At 35.7% G+C, this 22,726-nt stretch overlaps 1 protein-coding gene across 10 annotated transcripts in view; it reads left to right on the top strand.

Annotated features, from left to right (window-relative positions):
• The window catches only part of LOC139984048 (uncharacterized), a 99,770-nt gene that overhangs the window by 31,691 nt on the left and 45,353 nt on the right, over window positions 1-22,726 (top strand). For 7 of the 10 annotated variants that reach the window (XR_011798915.1, XM_071997705.1, XM_071997711.1 and 4 more), the window contains exons 3-6: window positions 862-876; window positions 6,739-6,807; window positions 12,383-12,815; window positions 14,565-15,170. Coding sequence is in view for 9 of the 10 variants with exons in the window: in XM_071997705.1 (XP_071853806.1) it covers window positions 862-876; window positions 6,739-6,807; window positions 12,383-12,815; window positions 14,565-15,170 (1,123 nt within the window). In the remaining variant the exon portion in view is untranslated. The remainder of the gene's footprint in view (window positions 1-861; window positions 877-6,738; window positions 6,808-12,382; window positions 12,816-14,564; window positions 15,171-22,726) is intronic. The other 3 variants (XM_071997707.1, XM_071997708.1, XM_071997710.1) reach the window with 3 other exon arrangements.

Below are 22,726 nucleotides of genomic sequence, written 5' to 3'. Positions count from 1 at the left end.
GGTTTACTACTCTCAGTAGATGCACTTGAGAGTTTCATTGTTTTTAATAAGCGGAAATCTTGGGATACGTTATCTCACAGGGGTCGAAATGTATTCATAAAAAAATCGAAATCATCGTCTCCTACTTAAGGGACCCATGTTTGTCTGTTTCTTCTTTAATTATCCCATTCGCTTTAAGTAGAAATGAGTTACTGTAAATAAAGATACAAAAGTATTGCTATAGGTAAAATAGCATCTGATGTTTCTTTATGTTAGAATCTTCTTCAATACGACTCAAGCTGTTTTCATCATTTGAAGCAATGTGGCTTAGCAATCGGGAGGTTCCGGGTTCGATACCCGGCCGGGTCATAGTAAGGTGGGTTTTTCATTCAAGAGCAATCTACGGTTTTCACCAACTGAACTGACTTTCTAAATTGAAAAAGATTTAAAATTTGAGTTAAAAATGTTGAATTGGAAGCTACCCGACGTGTAAGTTGTAATCCATAAGCCCTTGCGGGTTTCGCCCACATTTATGCATGGTCGCTTAAGCGTGGTAAAAATAACTGATGATTATTATTATTATCCTTGGTGTTACCAGCTATGAACCTGTGAGGTCATTGCATGACTTGAGGGGGATTCCTAGAGTTCTTCGCTATAGTTGTTAATTGACAAATACGACACTGCTATTTTTCTGGAATCCTATTTATAGTGATCCAGATTCGAAGATCTGAAAGTCAAATACTGTAACACTCTCTCAGCGACCTCTTCGTAATGAAAAGATTCAGTGAATGTGTTCGTACATTTGCTCGTATATGTTTCTATGAAATATGATGAGTATTATGAGAATTTATGTCATGTTTTCATTTTCTTTCATGCAATCAGTTACACAGGACAGAGGTAAGTGTTTATCTAATCTTTCAAAAAAGTTCTCGCTATCTGTGTGAGTCACTATAGTATTTATATGTCAGTTAGCTGGGTAAACTCACTTGCTTCTCTGAGTTTATGTCCTTCGTTGCTTTCGTGCATATCGCGTAAAAGAGTGTGTTGTCTTTCAACCAAAATACAGTCTGTGGTTAGAATTTGAACTTTTCGTTGCTCAATGATAGAGTATGTTATTGTAGGCAGATGGCTGGTTGTGTGTCATTTCTAAAAGTAAATGTCATAAATCCGTCTCTACTCACGTCCATATTAACGTGGGTACAGCAAAACATAGCTGAAAGGTGTAAATATAACAGCATTAATGTTCACATGGGACTTGATGAAACTATACGACTATGCTGTGATGAATATATATATGGGAGATTTATTTGGGGAAGTCAGTGGAGTTTGTGTTTCATTAGACATAACAAAAAAAGTCGAAACAATCCTTCAACTTTCAAATGTTCACCGTTTCGAGAAAGTTTTTTGGTATATTGCTTTTTTATCTAACAAAATATTTGTATTTCTTGCTTTATGTTTTGAATGTCGAAAAATAGCTTGATTAGATGGGTACGAATAATGCTTTGTTTCAAAAGTGACATGCTCTTTTTAAATGAACAGTATTTGATACAATCACACTTGATTTATTCTTCAAACTGTTTGTTTCACAACACATGTCTATAATAGATAAGTTTTTTTCTCATTTGACAGTATTTCCTTATCATTTTGTTAAAACCCTTGAAGCACATGTGACATGTGACATGTACTTAAAAAAGACATTTATTTTTGGTTTTCCTAAACGATTGAGAGAAACGACCCTTATTGATTGCTAAAAGCCAAGGAGGCCGTTATATTGGTAACATAGAAATCTTGTCTAATAGGGTATACACAATTGAATATACATCTTAATAAATGCGATAGATATGTCGTTGAATATCGTTATCTTGTAAGTTAACAAGAGTTCCTGACCTCTCTATTGTCAAACCTAACGATCCTTTCTTTTATTCCTGTTCCTATGTATCTTCTTCGACATCACTTGAAACCAAAAATAATTGGTCTCTGCAGGATTCATATATATATATATATATATATATATATATATATATATATATATATCCCGCATGCTTGTTTTCAAGGCAGCTGCATCTCTCTGCGACTAGCAACATTGCTTTACTACATCACAGCAGCGCTAAATGAGTCGACAGTTTATGCCTAGCAGATGAACAAACAAGCATGTCAACGAACTGCAGGCATAGAGTCAACGATCTTCATTAGATTATCAAATGAACTGCATGGGCGATTCATCAAAGATTTCTCTGATCGGCATTGACACGAAAGTAAAATTGAATTGCAAGTATATGGTAATGCGGAATCGCGGAGTGGTCTGTAAGATACTATATATAGGCTATATAAACTACGCGCAAAGATATATTAATTATATGGAAGTATACCTAAGATTTTGCTCTTATAGTGCTTTGTTTGCGCTGTTATCAAGATTAATTGGGTGTGATTTCTTGCAAGGAGGCAGGCAAATTTATTCTGTTTACAAATGAGATGTAACTATGCCATGGAAAGGAAAATGTGAAGGGAAAAACACTTCGTGTTGGATGGAGAAATTTCGTTGGAAAGAAATTGAAAAAAATATGTGTTTGTCTTTGAAGTGTTTGAGAGGAAGAACGGTTCATAGAAAGTTGTATGCCATATAAGGAAGCTTGCTTGAAATCTCGTGATAAACGTAACTGGACAAGTATAAAGTGTCTTATAGCTTGTACAACAAAATGTAAAGATACACGAATGAAATAATGAACCAATCAACGGAAAGTATGTAACATATAGAGACAGCAATGGCGTCGGTGAAATAGATGGCTTTGCTCATCGACATCCATGTCACAATTACGTCAGAAAAGAACATTTATTAGGTCATTAAATTGACATACTTATAAAAGTAGTTAATTATTAAACCTTGGTTTGTACGTTATGGTTTCTATGGACAATTACATCCTTTGTTTAAAGGTGATGTGAACATAACATTGAAATGTGAGCATATCTGGTATATCGTTTGTATTATTTATTTGTACCGCATGTGTTAGAAGTAAAGACAAAAGTACAAACATTGCCCACTCGACCAAAGACCTGAACTATATATGTACAAAAAAAAACACAATAGAATGTACTGATGTATGGAACTCGCCTTCACCTATATGCTTAAACGAACTCATCTTCTATTGATGAATCAATCCAAACTACCACACACAATGTGTAGACTTCATAATAAACCATGCAACCTTTTTCACCCACTGACCGTGCACTGATGTTCGTTTGTCCATACACGCGAGCTTGAAAAGTAATGAAATTTGTGTTTACGAAACGACACTTAGGCGATATTATAGAGGAGTCTAAGAAATTAATTTGATACTTTGATAGAGTCTTTGAGGCAGCTTTCTAGATAATATTCGGAAAGATTGAGCGACGTTGTTTACTTAACTTACACGGGATTTTATAATATTTCTGCCATCTTGGCAAGCAATCATCGTTACTTATAAGGTCATTAGGCGGCCATCAGTATAAATACGAACAGAGATGTGCACCACACGCGTTGGTTGTCGTTAATTTTGGCTATACTCGTGTCAACTACTCGTAAAGTTGAGCTATTTAGTTTCAGCGGGTTTTATACATTTCACAAAAGACGTTGCGAACTGTGTATTTTAAATTAAAAACAACCTTCGTAGATCGACCCATAAACCTTTAGGTCCCCTTTGACGATATATTATCTACACGGGAACGAGATTGCCAAGTTTCGCCTCTTCAGGCGGCCTAAGATCTTTTGCCTATATAACACGTGTTTCGTCCACGATTTTATGTTGTAAGCAAAATCGCTGAGAAAAGATGACTTTTTTGTTTAATATCGTCGTTGGGGAAATTGGTCATTGGCAACATAAATGCTGTCCAGGCTATTCCATAAACAATATCAGGGTTGGAACTGAAGGGCTGAATATTGCCCAATACAGCTGATGGACTGAATGACGTTGGCACAAACAAAATTGAAATCATTATGCCTGCCAGTCTGAGGCAGAAGAACGGCCAATATATAGTTAAAACTGCTGCAATTAAAATACAAGAAACTGACCCTTTAGGCTTTTTCTGTCGCATAAGTTTCTTTGTTAGGGAAGAAACAAACTTATATGTTATCCATTTTGGATGACCACCTAAAGGGAATTGTAAGTTACAAGCTATCGGTTTCTCCCACGTAAAACATGTATATAGCTGCGTAATGTTGTAAATTATCTGCCTTCCCGACCAAAATGTATCAAAAACGAAAGCAAAATTATAGCACGTGATTCCTGTCAGTCTTGCAGTCTCATCTCGAGGTTTGACTTATCGTATCTACCATCTTTCACGACCTCGTAACAATTTCATCACAATGTTTACAGAGGGCCTTCCAACTAATTTCGAACGTGTGTTCACAAATTAGGCCGTAAAGCTTTCAAATACACGGCAGAGGGAAGCCTTAGAAGCTAATTTAAGTCCTATTCATTTCCTGAGTGGCTTCATCTTGGCTACAGAAGCAAACTTAACGCCAGAAAATGAGGTCACAAATATAGTGGAAGGCCGAAAGAAGTAGTTATAGGAGAAACAGTTAAGATTCTTATGAAATCGTTAATCCACCGCTGGTGTATTTATGCCTTCGGCATTTGGCGCATACTTACTTTTTAATTTCAGAATCCAAAATTCTCTTGACCATACACTGCTGTCCAACCGACGGAAGCTTTGAAGGGGTCGTTCATTAGCCTAATTTCTACCACGTTTGGCAGATGTTGTGAATGAATTTTCTCCAAATTGTTTTCTAATAGAGAATTTCTCCAAGTGGATTGGCATTCTGTTGAATTATGTGTTATTACATAAGGTGTGAGTACAGTCACTGACTAGCAACAACTATGCAGTATTGAAAATGGCTTTTCGTGCGCATGTATGTTACTGTTTACTTGTTTGTAATATATGATTGACTTCATTACCTGTACGGTGTCTTCATCAGTCGTAAACAACAAAATGAACAAATTGATAATTAACTGTCCAAATGACTTTTTTGTTCTAAATTTTCCTCAATGTGCGTTATAGAATTTTGCCAATCGCAGCAGTATGTGTGTGTCTGTGTTTCTTTCTCCAAGTATAGCGACGGGGAATTAAGCCTGGTGGGTTGCGGCGGCAACTTGCGGGTCAGTTGAGATTATGCGTAGAAATATTTATACTGGGATCTACAGGTATCTTCTGTGTAAACAATATATCAAAATGTTGATATTTTATCGAAATACAATGGGTTTAACCTTAATAGGTATCTAAAATACAAATAAATCTTTTATTGACACATTGCCAATGTTAATTTGTTCTGACGTCACATCATCAATATGTTCAGTAAAGAGAGGTGGAAATATTACAGGAAGAAAAAGAGACTAATGAAAATATCACTCTGGTTTAAACTAATTCTATAGTGTATTGAACTCCATGCACCATCACATATGGTCAAGTACCATGTATTTCTTAATGTTATTATCGATAAGTCATTATTTCAATCAATCAATTTTTAAACTGATTTTTTAATCTACAAAGAGATAACAATCATCGCATCATTTTTTTTTTAAATTTAAATTTAAAGCAGCGACAGAAAGACTTAATCTCTAAATAGCCATCACAGTTTAAAGTCAACTCTATACATGGCTGTAGGCGGCAGAGTCGAATATTTGTGTAATGTTCCATATCTGATAGAGTACATTTCGGGGGAAATTGCCAAAAGGATATGAAAATAAGAAATTCATTTACGTCAGAAAAATTTAAGAGATGGCTTGATCACTTGGGATTTACATCTGGGCCAGGTGAAAGGAGATTAAACTAGTAATATATATATATATATATATAAATATATATATATATATATATATATATATATATATATATATTAATTTCGACTATTGTTAATTTCATACATTTCATAGTTTTGAGGAAGTAAAAAAAAAAACATGTTTCATTGTAAGTGATCTGATTGAGGACGTGTTTTGAAGAAATGCATATGAGAATATATTTTTCAAAAATTAATATTCATATTTTCTTTCTAGGTGTAAAAACTGGGATATTGGCATAATCAATATTCAGGATTTCTTGTTTGTTGTAAAAAAAAGAAGGGATTTCTGTTAGATCTCGCTGGATAATCTGAAGTACAGTTCAGTAGCCTGGCAGCTGAAACCATGAACCTTTTTCATCCTTCGAGCTTGGTCTAGCTCATCACGTATTGATTCGCTTAAAGATTTATTCCAAATATAAAACCACTTTTGACATGTTACAGAGGAACGCAATTAGTAAACAAAAGAATTCTGTTGACATTTGCGTATTCAACTTTCGCTTTATTGTATTCAAGAATATTAAAGCATTTCCAAATTGGATACATGCATAATACAGCCTATTAATAAACCGCTGTCTTTGGAACTATATGCAAAGTTGTCAATCAAGGCAGTATAGTTAACTAAGAATAATTACATAATTATTATAGGTATTGTTTTCGACTATGAATTTTATAGATTTAGATGTATAAAATTGTTCAAATATTGATGACAGTTACTGTTGTCAATAGGTTGGCAGTAGGAGGTGCAATCTCCATGCAGTTTTCGAGGAAAACCTATACTTACAGGATTTTTAAGCCAAATACGGCGTCGCATGATATCCTGCGGTCTGGCTCACTAAAATAGCCTACCCTTTTGTAAGCCATTTAATTGCGTGTAAGTGAGTAAGTATATTATGCATATTGATGATTTGAAACTTATATTTTTGTCATTATATGTACCTCTCACTTAGGTTGAGTTCTTGCGGCGTAAAATAGCCAAATCAGAAGCGGAAGGATCATCACAATCCATGAAAGAAAAGGTCTGTGAAGATATTGCATGCTAATATTTGCACTGCACGATATGCATGAGATCACGCCAAAGTTTTGCATGCAAACACAAAAAAAAAATCTGCATATTTTCAAATTGTTTCATTTGCATATTACGTCATGTTCAAGTGACTTAGACGTAACCTTTTATCCATGTAGAGGGAGGTCATCAACTCTATACGTTCCATTTAATTGCAAGCAAAGTAACTTGAACAGATGCTCATAGACATGGCGAGGTATAGACTGATGAAGATATCTCATGTATTTCTTTGTACTTGAAATAACCTTATTAATAGATCAACAACCCTGCAGTATGTTTATATACTACGAAACTAGTGTGTATTCCCTTGCACGCCAATTAAAGAAAAATTTGTATCCATAAATGATAATTACAATATCCATACTTCATTGTGTAGTGATTTTCACTTGAATTTGACCTGCTGTGACATAAAACCAAGACTTCTCTGATGTATTTAGTAAGTTAAATATATAAAAATATTGGCCTTTATTCTTGTGAACCTTAACTTGTTGAAGTGATCCTGTGAATAGACATGACAACTTTTTTTCCTATATGAAATATATTTGATTTTCTATAAAGGATTCACCGCTTTAAAGGTCGAAGTGGCGGACTTTGTATGAATGAACCTTTTCATGCATGTAATTCACGTGTGCGTGCATGCCGTTTGGTTCACTGCACTGTTTGGTGTTCTGCTTCACGTTATGGCACACAATCTTTGCATGTAAATATTAACAATGCTTCAATTGTATCCTATTACTAAATCTTAAGGTGTCACTGAGGTGACAATCGGCCCGTTTGAACCGCGCCGTCTATTTCGTATAATATTTAAATGTCAATGTACGCTAATGTGAGATGCCAAACTTGAAGAGATTTTAGTATTAATAGTCTTCGAATTTGAATTCTGTTAATCATATTCTGCGCATGCTCTTCCTTGTTTCCGGTCATGTCAGGTGATATACATTTACAAGCATCTGTATCACACTGTACCATTCGTCGTAGGTTCAGAATCTGGTTAGGCAGTGAGAAAGATATATATATAAAAAATTACAAGTGGCATTGGCCTTACTATTTCCCATATAAATAATAAAATATATAAACAGAAAGAATTGTTTCAAAACGGGTTGTTTATTTCGTTTGAAGACCGGTATATTTCGTAATTAAATGGTGGAGATATAGAAATATTCTCGATGTACACGGTTACAATAACAATGAACTAAGATATAAAAGAAAAAATATTGCTATTGAGGTATATACCAAATTTCAAAGGTTTTCTCCTGTTATATGACAGATGTTATGTTGTAACTTTTAAGTTCTAACTATATTACTCATACAACTGTACCAGCCTTTGCATGTGTTGACGTTTTACTCAACATTGTCATTAATGCCACATTCAGTTTACCCGCAGCATAATCTGCCACGTTTGATCCTTTTTACTACTTGCCGAAATACTTTTTCCTTCGTTATATACCGTCTGTTTATCATCACACGTTGTTTGATTACGACTACAGTAGTAGAGTGTAGTAGGCTGTCAGACGTTACAAACCAGTTGTAAATATATACAGCCTATATACACTGCCCAGTCCTACTGCAATCTCATATACTCATTAATTGTCATGCTTCACAAATTTGATTGGCAGCTTCCCTGGGGCTTATATGAGGAGCTACATTGCTTGCATAGAGTCAGGGTTATATTAGCTAGCATGCTTATAAACGTTCTGTAACAGACGAACTGGTTCTGTTGTTACGATATATAGAACAGATCTCTTACTAATCTCTCGTCTGCATGTACAATGTACTTCATATATGCGCAGTTAAGCTTCAGTGTGTTTGCATGTAGGCTACTGCAGTGTGTAGCTATACGTTATATGTATATCTGCAAAAATCTCATTTACACACTCCTGAAATCGTACGCATGTATGTGTGTGTATGACCCGTGCTTTTTATAAGAAGAAAAATGTCCTCCATATTTTCTGAAGGAATATAAAAGAGAAAATATTCAATGTAATTTGTTAAGGGGGGGGGGGGGGCTGAAATATTTTGAGACGCTGCGACTATAACGTCTCGATGCATGGTGCGTCGTGAAAGGAGTATGAGAGGGATATTGATATGGTACTTTGTGATATTCTTTTATATGCTATTATGGAAAATATTAAAGTAAAATAAGGAGGAAACTATCATATTTTACCTCCTATAGTCCGAATAGCACTATGACATTACATGCTAACATGACGTTTATATCACGATATTTTCCACAAGAAACAAGATTGTTCGTAGGCTTTTTATGGAGAGTAATTCATTGGTTTTCCCCTCCCTTCAATACAACGTCAAATCAGTTGGGCTTGACTAGACCGTAGTTTGACAATATTCTCTTGCATGGATAGGTTTCGAACTTTGAAGTTTATACCGTTAACCTATAAGGACCTTTAAAACTATTTCAAGTCTAGTTTGATAAACCTTTTGTCACCTCAGCCATAAGTATGTGGTAGATATATAGGCTAGTAAGTTCTACGTAATGACTGACTACACACTGTGATATAGGGTCTAACGTCCGAACGACCGTACGATGAAGTATAGGCTTAATCAAGTATTGTTGAAATTGTAGGAGGTATATGCCTAAACCGATAATTCCTGTGGGTTATGCATAATGTCGTATGAAGTGTTCGACAAACAAGAGAATGTAAAAGGCTGTGCCCACTACTGTAGGATATAAATGAAAGGACTCGATCGCTAATGCAGGCGAGGAATTGGGATCACAATCTAAAGAAGAAGGGGATTTGTAGTGAATAATGTGCTTTATCAGAATATAATTCCCTGCAACATTATGAAACGAAAGTTCTCAGATGTGACTCAGATGAAACATGACTCGAATTGCCGTAGCGCGTTGTTTACTTAATGATAAGATATAGTCAACGGTATAGGCTGTATGCAGTGCATCATACATTTCTGTTGACTTAACGTTAGGCTGCAAACAAAGATGCAACAAAAGTTCAAATCACAGTGCTCTCCATCGATTCATCGATCATCTTAAACTGTTGCGTTTGTTCGCTAATCACGACCTTTTCTTTTCCATATTGAGATTCTCCAATCAATATTTCGGCCATTTAGTGGCGGTTTTGCCACATTTGGATTCGTTAACCGTTCATAAACGCTATCACAGGTACAAGTTGCGTCCATCGTACAGGCAAATTGAACGGGTTATAGAACATAGTTCCATAAAAAACATGTCTGCTTAACGTTTTACTATATTCACATTCGTAATATTCTCTACAAACACTTTTATGGATGGTGTTTATTTCTGAATTGCATGATGTGCTAGTCACGTGACATATATTATCGTATGTAAATATGCACGAGTCAAAGCCATGCTTTATATTCAAAGTTCAGTGCTCGCCTCTGAACTTATCTTGTCCATTTTTAAATATGCTCGTGTCATGTTGTGCCTCATATATACATGTATACCACGTCAGTTAAATCGTTCGATTAAATGTAAGCATTTTATATGAATATTAATGGTTGCTGTTTCTTTACTTGCATAAAGAGGAGGGGGGGGGGAGGGGAATCATTTTCGATATATAACCATTCTAGATATTATAGAAGAAGCCCTCAATCAGGGTAATTTATGCCGAAGCATTCCACAAATCTACCTCAAAACCATGAGCTAATCCATATTGACATACGTCATGTAAGCAACCACCATTTGACCTTCAAATATCGGTCACTGCCGTAATTAACAATCGCAAATTAATGAGCCAATTCCCCTTTATTGTTTTTCACATACTGTAAATCGATATGCTCTTATCGTGAAGTGGCTAATTAAGTCCCCAATTAGACCCCAGCTGTGTGGTCCGTATGTATGGATTGTATAGTCTATACATGTGTAGTGCGCTAACTTGTGAGTGGGGCTTTATTTAATCAGTTAATTGCTACTTTGTCTTGTTCCAATCTTTATAACTTTATGTGATAGACTCGTGTAAAAAAAACTGTAGTTTTCCTTGAAATTGTCACAATCTGGTTATAAATATTTGACCACCAAATGAAAGGTATATATGGCAACGTACCTGAAACCATGGAGGTAAAACAGTTAATCACTTATTTTCCGCCAAAATTAACACCTCAGGGTGCTGTTAAAGGATGAAATTAAGCGCAAATAAGTTTTGAAATAACACAGACATTTACGATAACTTCACTCAATGGTGCTTACTTTTCTTGAACACTTCAACTTTATGTTACCTTCTGGGAAAGAACTCTCAAAATATCTCGGGTATATCTTCAATGAAAGTGGCTGAAGTTCTCAGTCTAGCAAATAGACTGTAAGGTCAGCCCTTCAGAAGCAGCGGGAAGTTCAATAAGAATATACAGAGGGTTTGTATGGCCATAGACAACAGTTTCACAACATTTCAACTGTTTTAATGACTGTTGGCAATATGAAGTGGAAACATTGTTTCGGTGGAGTTGCTGAAATTGATAAAACAAATTAAATATAGCAGTTAATTCTGGACTGAAGAGATGTCATGCACTGTAGACTAGACCATAAAGGGGCAACCACGTAGCAATTATTAAAGAAAGAAAACGGGATATATGTAGAATCACTACTTACTTGGAACTAAACATATTTCTGTTTTCTTGGGATTATTGACAATTTCTGCCTTAATTCATCCAATAAGCCATCCTTGCGCTGAAGTTAACCGTGACATTTAACCACAAATTTAGTAACAACTTGTAAGCGTTATCATAGCGTTTCAATGACGTTATTTAAAAAAAATGCTTATAACCTGTATGATATTTCGGTTGTCACGGTGACCTTTGACATCACAATGTTTTGTACTGTGACCTGACAATGTTTCTAAAGCATTACATAAGTACGTGAGAAGAAACTCTGATAAGGGTGTTATTGCGATCGTTGTTCAGACTTTTGAACTTTAGTAGACAAAAGTTGAAGCTGTGAAGACACATCAATAGTTTCCACCTGTAGAGACCTCTCATTGATAAATTAATTAGCGTAAAGTATATACATGAATTAAGAAACATTGGTGCCCAATGGAAGGGCCTTTTTTTCCCCTCACAAATCTGACTTCCTCTTTGTCCTTAGTCAAGTCTGGCAGCTGATGGAATCGTTGAACAAACCCAAATTACCCCTCTAATAACGATTTTTAATCAGAATGTCCGCCGCAGCTGTCAGACACACAGCTTGAATTATACCTTAATCAGAGGCGCCTGTGCTTAATAGAAAGTGATTTCTTTCATTTCTTCAGCAAAAAAAGGAAAGACCCAATTTATCATTAGCTAACTTGGCAATTTGCTTCTCCATTAGACAAATATTTCTGAGGGATATTTTTTTTTATACCATGGGAGACTTATTTGTCTTTCGTGTCTCGGACTGTAGACAGCCTAAAGACACTTCTTATACATTTGATTGAATTTTAACATCTCAGCCTTCGGTGACTCTGTCCGTTCACTTTTTTATGATATCAATGGCATCATGCATGGTCGTTAAAAACCGTCTTAGCACTTAAAATTGTAACTTTATTGTACACAATCTGCTTTATCAGGTCTTGGTACTCAGGTCATCAACGTCTTCGGAAGATGATGCTACGGCCGAGTACGATATTGCCGCTCTACTAAACGACTTGCAAGAGTCTACAGATCGGGAACGGGACTTACAAAGCCAACTGCAATTGGTCGAGGAGGAGGGTGAGGTTCTACGGAAGAGCTTAGCGGACGTTGAACAAGAGAAAGAGACGATTGACTTCGAATTGGAGAGATATAAAATGCGTTTCGGGACGCTGGACGACCCGAAGAAATCAGAAAAGGAGAAAGGCGTGACGTCAGAGAAGGAGGCGGAGCTTCGACTTCAGTTAATGGTTATTGAACAGGAGGCGACGGTTATGCGCAGAAAGTTAGTTGAAAAGGAGGTAAAAAATGAAGAACTAGAGGGCGCCCTTGCACGTCTCTCTGAACGTCTTCCTGATGAAGATGACGGTGGTGAGTCGAGCTTTATGAAATATTTTAGTCTTTTATTGGTCCAATTAGTTTTAACTCATTTAAGGAAAGTATCAAACTGCATATGTCAAAGCCTATGCCAGTCCAAATCAGAAAACATGATTGCTAGAGTTCACCCAATGTACATGGCGTGACAACAACCGTTAATCAGTATAGTCTGAAGGGTGTTATGACACCGTAACACATGTTAGACCTGTCAACAGATGCTACCGTGGAAAAATTGCTCATTGGCTGTTTCAACTAATGACTGTTTTTTACTAGTATGTATCCTTTGTAAAGGTGGTTCAAATTGCAGATTTCAAGCCTTCTGCAGTTAAGATTTATCCACTTTCTGTTAAAATGTGGACGAAATTATTGACAAAACCTTTACAGTAGTCTGGTTAGTCCAGTCAATCGATATACATATAATTCTGTGTTTAGTATTTTCTGTGTGTTAAATCCTTCTCAGTAGCAACTGTTCATAAGTGTAGCACATGTTAAGAAATTATAACACACATCAATTTTAACCGACTAACGGGTACTCACCTTTACCAGTTTTAACTGATAAAGCCCATGAGAATCGGCTTGCTAGTTTCAAGAAAATTCTGAATTTCTCAACACCTTTCTGCAAACATTATTGAAATACTACTTCTCATTTACATCGTTTCTTTCGCCACTCTCTTTCCACGATATACTTTAGAATGTGTGAATCAAGTATTGAATATATTGCTGTTGTCTGTGTACCTTTGAACTCTATATAAAGTACCGCGACGCATCGTTAAGTGCGTCCACTATGCTGGTAGAATTTTTACCTGGGTTATCTTATGTTTATCACAATTTCAAGGTAATCGCCATGACGACGAGTACAACTCACGATTTGTATACCTGCGTACTTCTTTAAAAGGACATTGGACTGAGGCTCGAGGAATACATATTTTGTGTCTGTAGCAATGAGCTGCACATCTAAGTAACAGCGCCCCTTTTCTGAAATGTTGCCGCATTTAGCGAAAGTCTCATGCCAATGAATATTCAGGCTGCAAGTGTAGTAGATAGATATAGAATCTTATTTCAGCCGTTTTGGAATCTTTATTGTTGTTTGATTTTTCCATTAATGTTGAATATTCCTGAAAGTATTTATTATTTTGCAATGTGTGGTGGTGTCATGAACATGACGATGAAAGCCCAATTAAATAATAACATGAAATCAAACATTTAGTTGTTCCAAAACTTGGTTAGTCAGTTGTCAGTTGTTTTTTTCACTGAGAATTTTGGGTCATCGATTTTAGTTGGTTAGGGGGGGGGGGGTGGATGCTGGGGTTGGCAGTACTGTAGGAGAAGAATTTCGAACGATGCGATAGAATATTTGACATGACTTTCATCAAACTGCCAGCCACGTTGCACATAATGGTTATATGGTGAATCCCACGGAACCGTGCTCTCTTGTGATATTTGAAGTGTGGTCCCCGAAGGGTAGACGAACTAGACGAATAAATATATTCAATGACATAACGTCCGTGTGAAAGGGTACTGCATGCATAAGTCAAGTTTTCTACCTGAACATGTCGGCTGTATGAAAACATTCCTAATCGGGGCAAGCGAGTGGTTATCGTGTCATATTTTTTATAGTGCTATGACCATAATATTGTGTCAGAAATCTAGCAGTATTGTATTTTGGAAGAAATTTTTCTTCACCTCGCAAACTGTTTTAAATGTGTGAATTTTATTCTTTTCTTTTCTCTTTTTTGTTAACAGCAGCAAACCTTCCAACTAGGCAAACGCCAATCGGTGAAGAATCCAACATTTCCAGTGCGGACCCCGAAGGTGCAATGGACAAAGATAGTAGTACTTTGCGGCAACAGATTGCATCATTGGAACAAGAAAACGGAACTTTACGAATGAAAATAACCGCTTTTGAAGAAGCGGAAAGCTTTATTAAAAGCTCTGTCAGCAAAATTTCCAGAACCGTTAATGATAGCGGTGTCACTCGGCTTTCATCTATAGATTTTGAAAATATTATTGATTCCTTAAAGCGGAGACTAGTTGAGACTGAATTTAGAAATAGGTGTTACGAACTAGAAATTCAGACTTTGAAAAGGCTGAACGAGGTGGCGTGTATGCCACGTGATACGCCCTCGAAACCGGCAGGCCGCCCTAAGAGCGTCGAGAGTAAGATCCGAGGACAATTGGCGTTGATGCATAACGAAGCCGACACTATGAGGAGAAAACTGATATCTCTGGAGATGGCGAACGAGAGGTTACAAGAGGAAGTGGATCAGAAGGGAAGTGAAAACCTGACTTCCGGTGGCGAAAGATTGGGGGCGCTGCAAGATAAGATCATCCAATTGGAAGAGGAACTAGGTTTGTCATGATATTTCCGTTTTCCTACTCAATCTTAAGTCCATCCATGGGCCCATCTGTAACCATAATATAATGCAGAAATCATTATCGAAAAAGAAACATGAATAAGTAAATTTCGGAACTAGATATTTTTCAAATTTCAATATGTGGTATTTGGCATTCTTCCCCACAACCTGGTATGTAAAATAATGTAACATACTTGACATTGGCTATCACAGGTTCTCATCCTTTTGAGTTTGTTGAAGTTCTCAGTCGTTTTGCGACAACTTAAATTATCATGATGATTAGTGGATTATTTGGTCCCTTTGCCTTTAACGATGATAAAAAAGGTTCAATTAGCTATTTCTTTCAAAGTGCAAGGTGATCTAACATTTGGATATACAGAGGACTTCATGCTTGCTATATGAGAACCAACAACCATTTAGCCATATGCATGATATGAATTACGTCCATACTGCCCGTAGGATTTAAATTATCACCATACTGCTAGCAGAGTAGGAATTATCAACATACTAATCAGGTTGTATGAGAATACTCTGCTTATAGAGAAGTTACAGACATATATACAGGATATGAAATACTTCCATAATGCTAGTAGGATTTGAATTATCACCGTACTGCTAGCAGAGTAAGAATTATCAACATACTAATATTTAGGTAGTGTGGGAATAGTCTGTTTGTAGAGAATTAAGTTACAGCCATATATACAGGATATGAATTACTTCCATACTGCTTGTAGGATTTGAATTATCACCGTATACTGCTAGCAGAGTAAGAATTAACAATATACTAATATTTAGGTAGTATGGGAATAGTCTGCTTATAGAGAAGTTACAGCCATATATACAGGATATGAATGACTTTCATACTGCTTGTATGATTTGAATTATCACCGTACTACTAGCAGAGTAAGAATTATCAACATACTAATCAGGTAGTATGAGAATACTCTGCTTATAGAGATGTTACATCCATATATATACAGGATATGAATTGCTTTCATACTGCTAGTAGGATTTGAATTATCACCGTACTGCTAGCAGAGTAAGAATTATCAACATACTAATTAGGTAGTATGTGAACAGTCTGCTTAAATGCATCCATATATACAGAATACGAATTACTTCCATACTGCTTGTAGGATTTGAATTATCATCATACTGCTAGCAGAGTAAGAATTATCAACATACTAATTAGGTAGTATGTGAACAGTCTGCTTAAATGCATCCATATATACAGAATACGAATTACTTCCATACTGCTTGTAGGATTTGAATTATCATCATACTGCTAGCAGAGTAAGAATTATCAACATACTAATTAGGTAGTATGTGAACAGTCTGCTTAAATGCATCCATATATACAGAATACGAATTACTTCCATACTGCTTGTAGGATTTGAATTATCATCATACTGCTAGCAGAGTAAGAATGATCAACACACTAATTAGGTTGTACTCGGGTATTAGAATACTCCATTAGTTCATGGTCAAATTATGGAACAGTCAGAATAACAAGCTTTGAACTTATATTAGATCCGGTTTGTTATGACTTAGAAGAAGTAATGATCAGTCAGTCAGGCATTATGAATATTCATAAATCAAATTTTAATTCACCAGTATTTATTGTGACATCAATTTAGAAAGTTTTTTACCAAAGTAAAAGACTTAAACGTAAACACCTTCATCAGTTCAGTGCATTCAAAACGTCCTTACAGCTACGTGTAAAGCCAAATATGGATTACTTTCGTTATAAACGTGTGTGAGGTGCACATGGTTATCAGAAGTGAAAAGGTTATCTATCGTGCAGGTTAACCTATAGAGAGTTTACTGACTCTAAACTGTGCAGGTGTATCTATTTTTCTTCTTTTCTTAATTTCTTCCATGTCTTGTCTTTCAAATCGATGGGCAATCATTCACAAAGTTTTAATCGCACACAGCAATTGCAGTTGATAAACTCGCCTTGAACTCCCATAGCTAGCATCCTATTTCTTACTTTCTTAATTTGTTCTATAAATTTCGCGCGTAAAACGCATAGTGCCTTTGAAAAATTTGATTTGTTGTGATTGGATTTGCAGAAATTTTATAGCAGTCGTTTCTTCTTAAAATGTCAAGATTATACATCGTATGTTTTATTTGCGTAGTCAAATGAAGTTGTTCATCTTGAGACTTAATTAATCCGTCTTAAGAATTTTTTTGATTAAAATCCAATTTCACTTTGGGCAAAGGATACAAGATCCTTTGTGAAGTGTAATTTAATATGAGTTCTTCCTCAAACGTTGATCTCATCCGGTACTTAATATAATCCATTAGTTGACTCACTGCCAACGCCTTAATGCATGCAAGCCTTTTAAACAATCCGATCGTTGTTTTAACATCGTTTCCACCTCATTATGTGCGGAAACCTTATAAATTAATACGATGTAAATCATATCCTGCCGAATCGTGATTCACAACAGTAATGAAGAATGGAACATTGTTAGGCCAAGTGGAACTGACGTCCGTTTGAAATATTTCGCCAATTCCAGACCGTGTCATTGACACACGTATATAAATAAGTTCAGTGTTAAGTGGTATGTCAAGTTTACTTACAACAATCTCAACAATACTTATGTTAGAAGATGGATTACACAGCTGTTGAGTCGGATGGTGGATGCTCGGTGGAGTTTAGGCTTACAGTTAGCACACATAAAATATACTGGCAGCTAAATGTTTAAAAAAGCAACTGAATTTGAGTCAATATGACGTGTTCAGGAGTCTTATTCCAGCAATCTGGTTAGGCTAGGATATACGATAGGATAGCCATAGTTACCGACTTAGCAGTAGTTTTAATTAACAGTGCAGTATAGGATGTATTTGCTACTTAGTGCATGTATGCAGCAACACTTTATCGAACATCTAAATATGTAATCCCCTCTTCGACTTATGTTAGCGGCTTGATATATGACGTCATACTGCGTTGACCTATGCCATTGAACTCAGCTAGTTGTGTGGGCCCTAGAAACCGTCACCTCTCCCATCTCAACAACAAAACACGTGTTCAAATCATATATCATTACTTTGTTATTATATTGTTAGGAGATGTAAATTCACTTGTTGGGCAACCTTGTCGAGCTTTAGTGTTCAGATAATTACTTAGTCATATATGTGTAATGTGACAAATCGTTGCTTTCCTTAAATCGCTCAGTTAATGTCGTGCAAGAAAGGAAGATACCATGTCGTAAGTTGTGGGGGATAAAAAAAAGCACTAAAATGAAAAACACATATAGAAAAATGGTTCTGCCTGAGGTTGCTGTCTAATTATACTTATGTTGACGTGAAACAATATTTCGATTTCACCCGGAAAAAGTGAACTTTCAATAAAAATAATTAATTTCAAAAAAATAATTAAATAAAAAGGTGTGACATACCATTTAGAGTTTGACGTTACCAGGTATAGGCTCAAAATTACATCAATCCCAGTTCAATTACTGAATTGTCGAAACCTGTTGGGTTTAGTGTGTTCACATAGTTATCTAGTCACCCAACTAAATTGTTAAATGTTTCTGACCCTTTCGGCGTTCCAAGGTAAAGCCTATTCTTTGAAATGATTCGTGACATCGCAAAGAATGTACATCCTTGTTTGTTTTGTTGATATATTATTACCGTATATGGTATAATTAGATATTTCGTTATGGGAATAGAAACATATATAAAGATAAAGTAAGAGTAAAATCATATGCTTTTTGCCGAAATGTTTGCCAAAATATTGAGCTTTCATTTACTATTGTCATTGGTGCTACGGTACAGTATCTACTTTTGCAATGAGTTCACCTTGGTAGTTGTAGTTTCTCAATATTCCCTGATATATTTTACCTTTCTCTTTTATTAAATTGCTATGGGAACTTGTTCCCTTCTTAATTTTATTCATACGATTACTATTCAACCGTTCAATTATTATTCTTATGATTATCATTATTATCTCGTTCTTGCCGTTGTAGTCATTTTTAGTTTGAACCTTACTTTAGTTTGAATTTCCCTGGAGATCAAAAGCAACCTAGAGCTTTGTCAGATGTGTACAGTGAACTATCTTAGCCACAATCTTAGCCGAATTTTAGCTCGCAATCATATGGTATATTACTGTTGTTTATGAAGTGATCCCTTTGTTAGTGTTACTTAGGTTCTTACATAGACCTAACCTTAAAGCAGTCCTTGTCTATTATGTTATATCGGAGTTTTGAGTTATGCAATGGAGAGCACGTGGAACGAACCGCATTGATCCAATTTCCAGCTACGTAACAATTTTATTTTGATGAGATCTGCAGTTTATGTCGCTTAACTTGGATGAGTGCATTGTGCAATAATCTGTGATAATGTACACGGTCGTGCATCAACGACTGATATTGATTTGCTTTTAAGGTCGACATGATTATAATAATTTAAGGTATGATCATATGACGTCATCAAAATTCAACGGATTTCAACTGTGGAGTTGTGCTAAACTGGTTGAGTGAAATACATAGAAAACAAAGACGGCTTGTTTTGTTGTCTTTCTATGACAACGCATCAAAATTATATTTTATGTTTTCTTAATCAATGACATCAACAAGGGAACAAGCTATATCAAGATGGGAATTGGACCAATGTATGTTTCACATGTTCTACAGTGCATTACGCTTCATACCTATAAGACTTCGTTCGTTATCCGTTTACAGCCTCCAAAGATTGGTACGATGGTTTGTGTAAATTTGCATGTCACTGATACAGGTTTGGTACAATTAACTTACCCGTATTGGGTGTTTACCTATCCAGCTTATATCAAATTCTGCATATCTATCGAATCATGGATAATAAGGTTGCAAATTCTGCATATCTATCTAAACATGGATAATAAGGTTTCAAATTCTGCATATCTCTCCAAACATGAATACTGTGGTTGCACGTAAGATGAAGACTAACGTACAATACGTAACGTAAGTGCAGTGTATATTGTCGTCTGACGTCATCTGTCCTGTACCTGTGACGAAAAGTTCGTATCTAAATCATACATATGTTACATTATGGCCCTCATTATTACAATCTTATTTCATTTTATCAAGTTTTTTCAAGCTATTTCTGATCTCTCAAGTTAGAAAAAAAGGGTGAGAACTCACTTTTTGAGAGTGTTCACAATGCTGCCTCTTTTGTAGCTGTGAGCTTGTCTTTTTCCAAAATTAGAGGGCGTGCCCAATTTTAGCGTTAACCCACTGTATAGTATTTACACTCCACGTGAGTACTAACTTTGCAAGATTGGGCCCACAGAAAAGAATGAAAATTTGCTCCATGAAAATGTCATCTTTGTTGACAGTCTCAAAAAGTGAATTCTCGGGGTTTTTTTTCGAACTGAGATTTTTCAAACTATATAGCACATCTGCAAAGGCTTTCTTTACATATATATTACCGCATATCTATATGCGTCCATCTTTTCTTTCTTTTGTATGAACAACGTTGCTGTTTCAAACCTGTTACCCTTCTTTTCACCTCTGCTTTCTTTATTCTTTCATTTTTTACTTGTTCCATATTTCACTCTCCTCTAATCTGTCCCTATAAATCACTACTTCTGGTCACGCTCTTTATTCCTAATATTGACAACCTTGAAAGTGTCCACAATAATTATGATAACCCAATTCAGGACGTCGTTTTTTGCATATTTTTTAAAAATCTTTCTGAAAACAGTTTTGTTGTTTACAAATTTGTCTACATGTCAGTGTGACAATATAGTATTACCTTCAGGGTTAAAAAGATCCCCGAAATCAGTTTTGGATAAGAGAGAGAAATTGACTCGAAAATTACACCCTTTTGAATACTTAAGGAGTGAGTTCTCATTGTTAATAGTGAAGATTGCACATGATAACCCAGCCTTACCAAAACGTATGGCAGGAAATGTAGTTCGTAGTTTACAAGGACGAATACAGTTGAAGAGAAAGTAATCTTCATCTTAAGGAATAGATGAGGATGCAAGAATCCATCTCTAAATCTTAAGATGATGATAATGAAAATCAGATTAAGTAGAAAAGGAAAAGGACAACCTCTTGTGGGCCCAGCATTAAGAATACGACGGAATAATTCGCTTTTAAAGAAACAGCCTTCTTCCTGTCTGTCAAAATTGACTGATTATAATCTATATTGTTAGAGAATGGGACTCTCGTCAGTTCATGTCAAGCTTTCGTTTGACTAACCATAAAAAGCAAAAATATAAATAAAAGGGGAGAAAACGATCATAGGTTGACGGTTATCATATATAAGGGTTGAACCCGTCTATATCACTGAAAAGTTGAACCACGTGTTTTTGATCTAGTTATTTCTAATAAATATTCCACAAAATTTAAAAAAAAATCAAACCTATTTTCAAACTAAATTCAAACGAAATATACTGTCTACAAAAATATGTAAAATGTATGAATTTGAATACATAGTTTATAATAAATTATTTAATTGTGATATACACTGATGCGCCATGTGCAAAACAGGGTGTTGTCATCACTGATCTTCCAACCACCGCCCCCCCCCCCTTCATCCCCCAACTTTTGCCTCTAAGTTTCAATATGCTTTGGTAGAGTACAGTTCCTCCCTGCTCACCCCTACTCTACTAGCGTCCTTTTAGTTCTTTTTTCATTTGTGTATATACACTATGTACATATTAATGTAAATGGATGTTACCATAATTGGTTAGGTCTTTCTGGTTTACAGAATTACGTGAGTTTTCCCATTGTTTTCATTAAGCTTTTGTGTTCAGTTTTAATTAGAAGTATTACTTGTCAAACAAATGTTCACAAAAGTTCGTTCAGATGTTAGACGCAGTATGTCACTATAGCAACGTTTTGTTTTCACATTTGTCCATTTGTAGCTAATAAAACTGATAACAACACATCATATATACGTGCAAATATAGATAGATCCATGGCAACAAAGATTGTTACCCCAAATATTCCAATTCAAAATTAATTTCTTATGTAATCATAGATTGGAAAATTTTAACATAAATTATTATTCATTGAGCTGCTAATGTATTTAACCTCTACTTACAAACATCTCAAATATATATTAGACTATTGTTTCACGTGACCTCGCACTAGATTCGTCCCATACATCTCTATTAAATTATAATCCGAGGCAATAAATAATAATAATAAAAATCCCACACTGATGTATCATCTTCACACCCTTCAACAATCGCGCCCTCTATACTCATCAAATTTCTCTCATCATTGCTCACCGCTCATACCTATCCCCCGCTTAAAATTTCAAAAATTTCCCAGCATGCTTTGCATGACGTCACTAATGACCATCTTCATAAGATAGCATCATGGTTAATTAATATAAGACTTCCTCCCTTTTGTTTCCTCTTGTTCCTCTACACCCCCCTGCTATGCATCTGACATTCCTTATTGTTTATTGACTTGAAGGACGAAGGTTGAGCAGGGAACAGATGTCGCCGCTTTCGCGGTCATTGTACGTCGGTTAAGTTAAAGGGCATCTCGATCTAACCTATTACTCTTTTCACAGTGTAGGCTATATAATAGTCATTAACACTAGTGT

The sequence above is a fragment of the Apostichopus japonicus genome, chromosome 17 (genome assembly GCF_037975245.1).
Source record: "Apostichopus japonicus isolate 1M-3 chromosome 17, ASM3797524v1, whole genome shotgun sequence".
NCBI lineage: Eukaryota > Metazoa > Echinodermata > Holothuroidea > Aspidochirotida > Stichopodidae > Apostichopus > Apostichopus japonicus.
The sequence above is the reverse complement of the archived record's forward strand: the minus strand, read 5'-3'. Positions and strand labels throughout refer to the sequence as shown.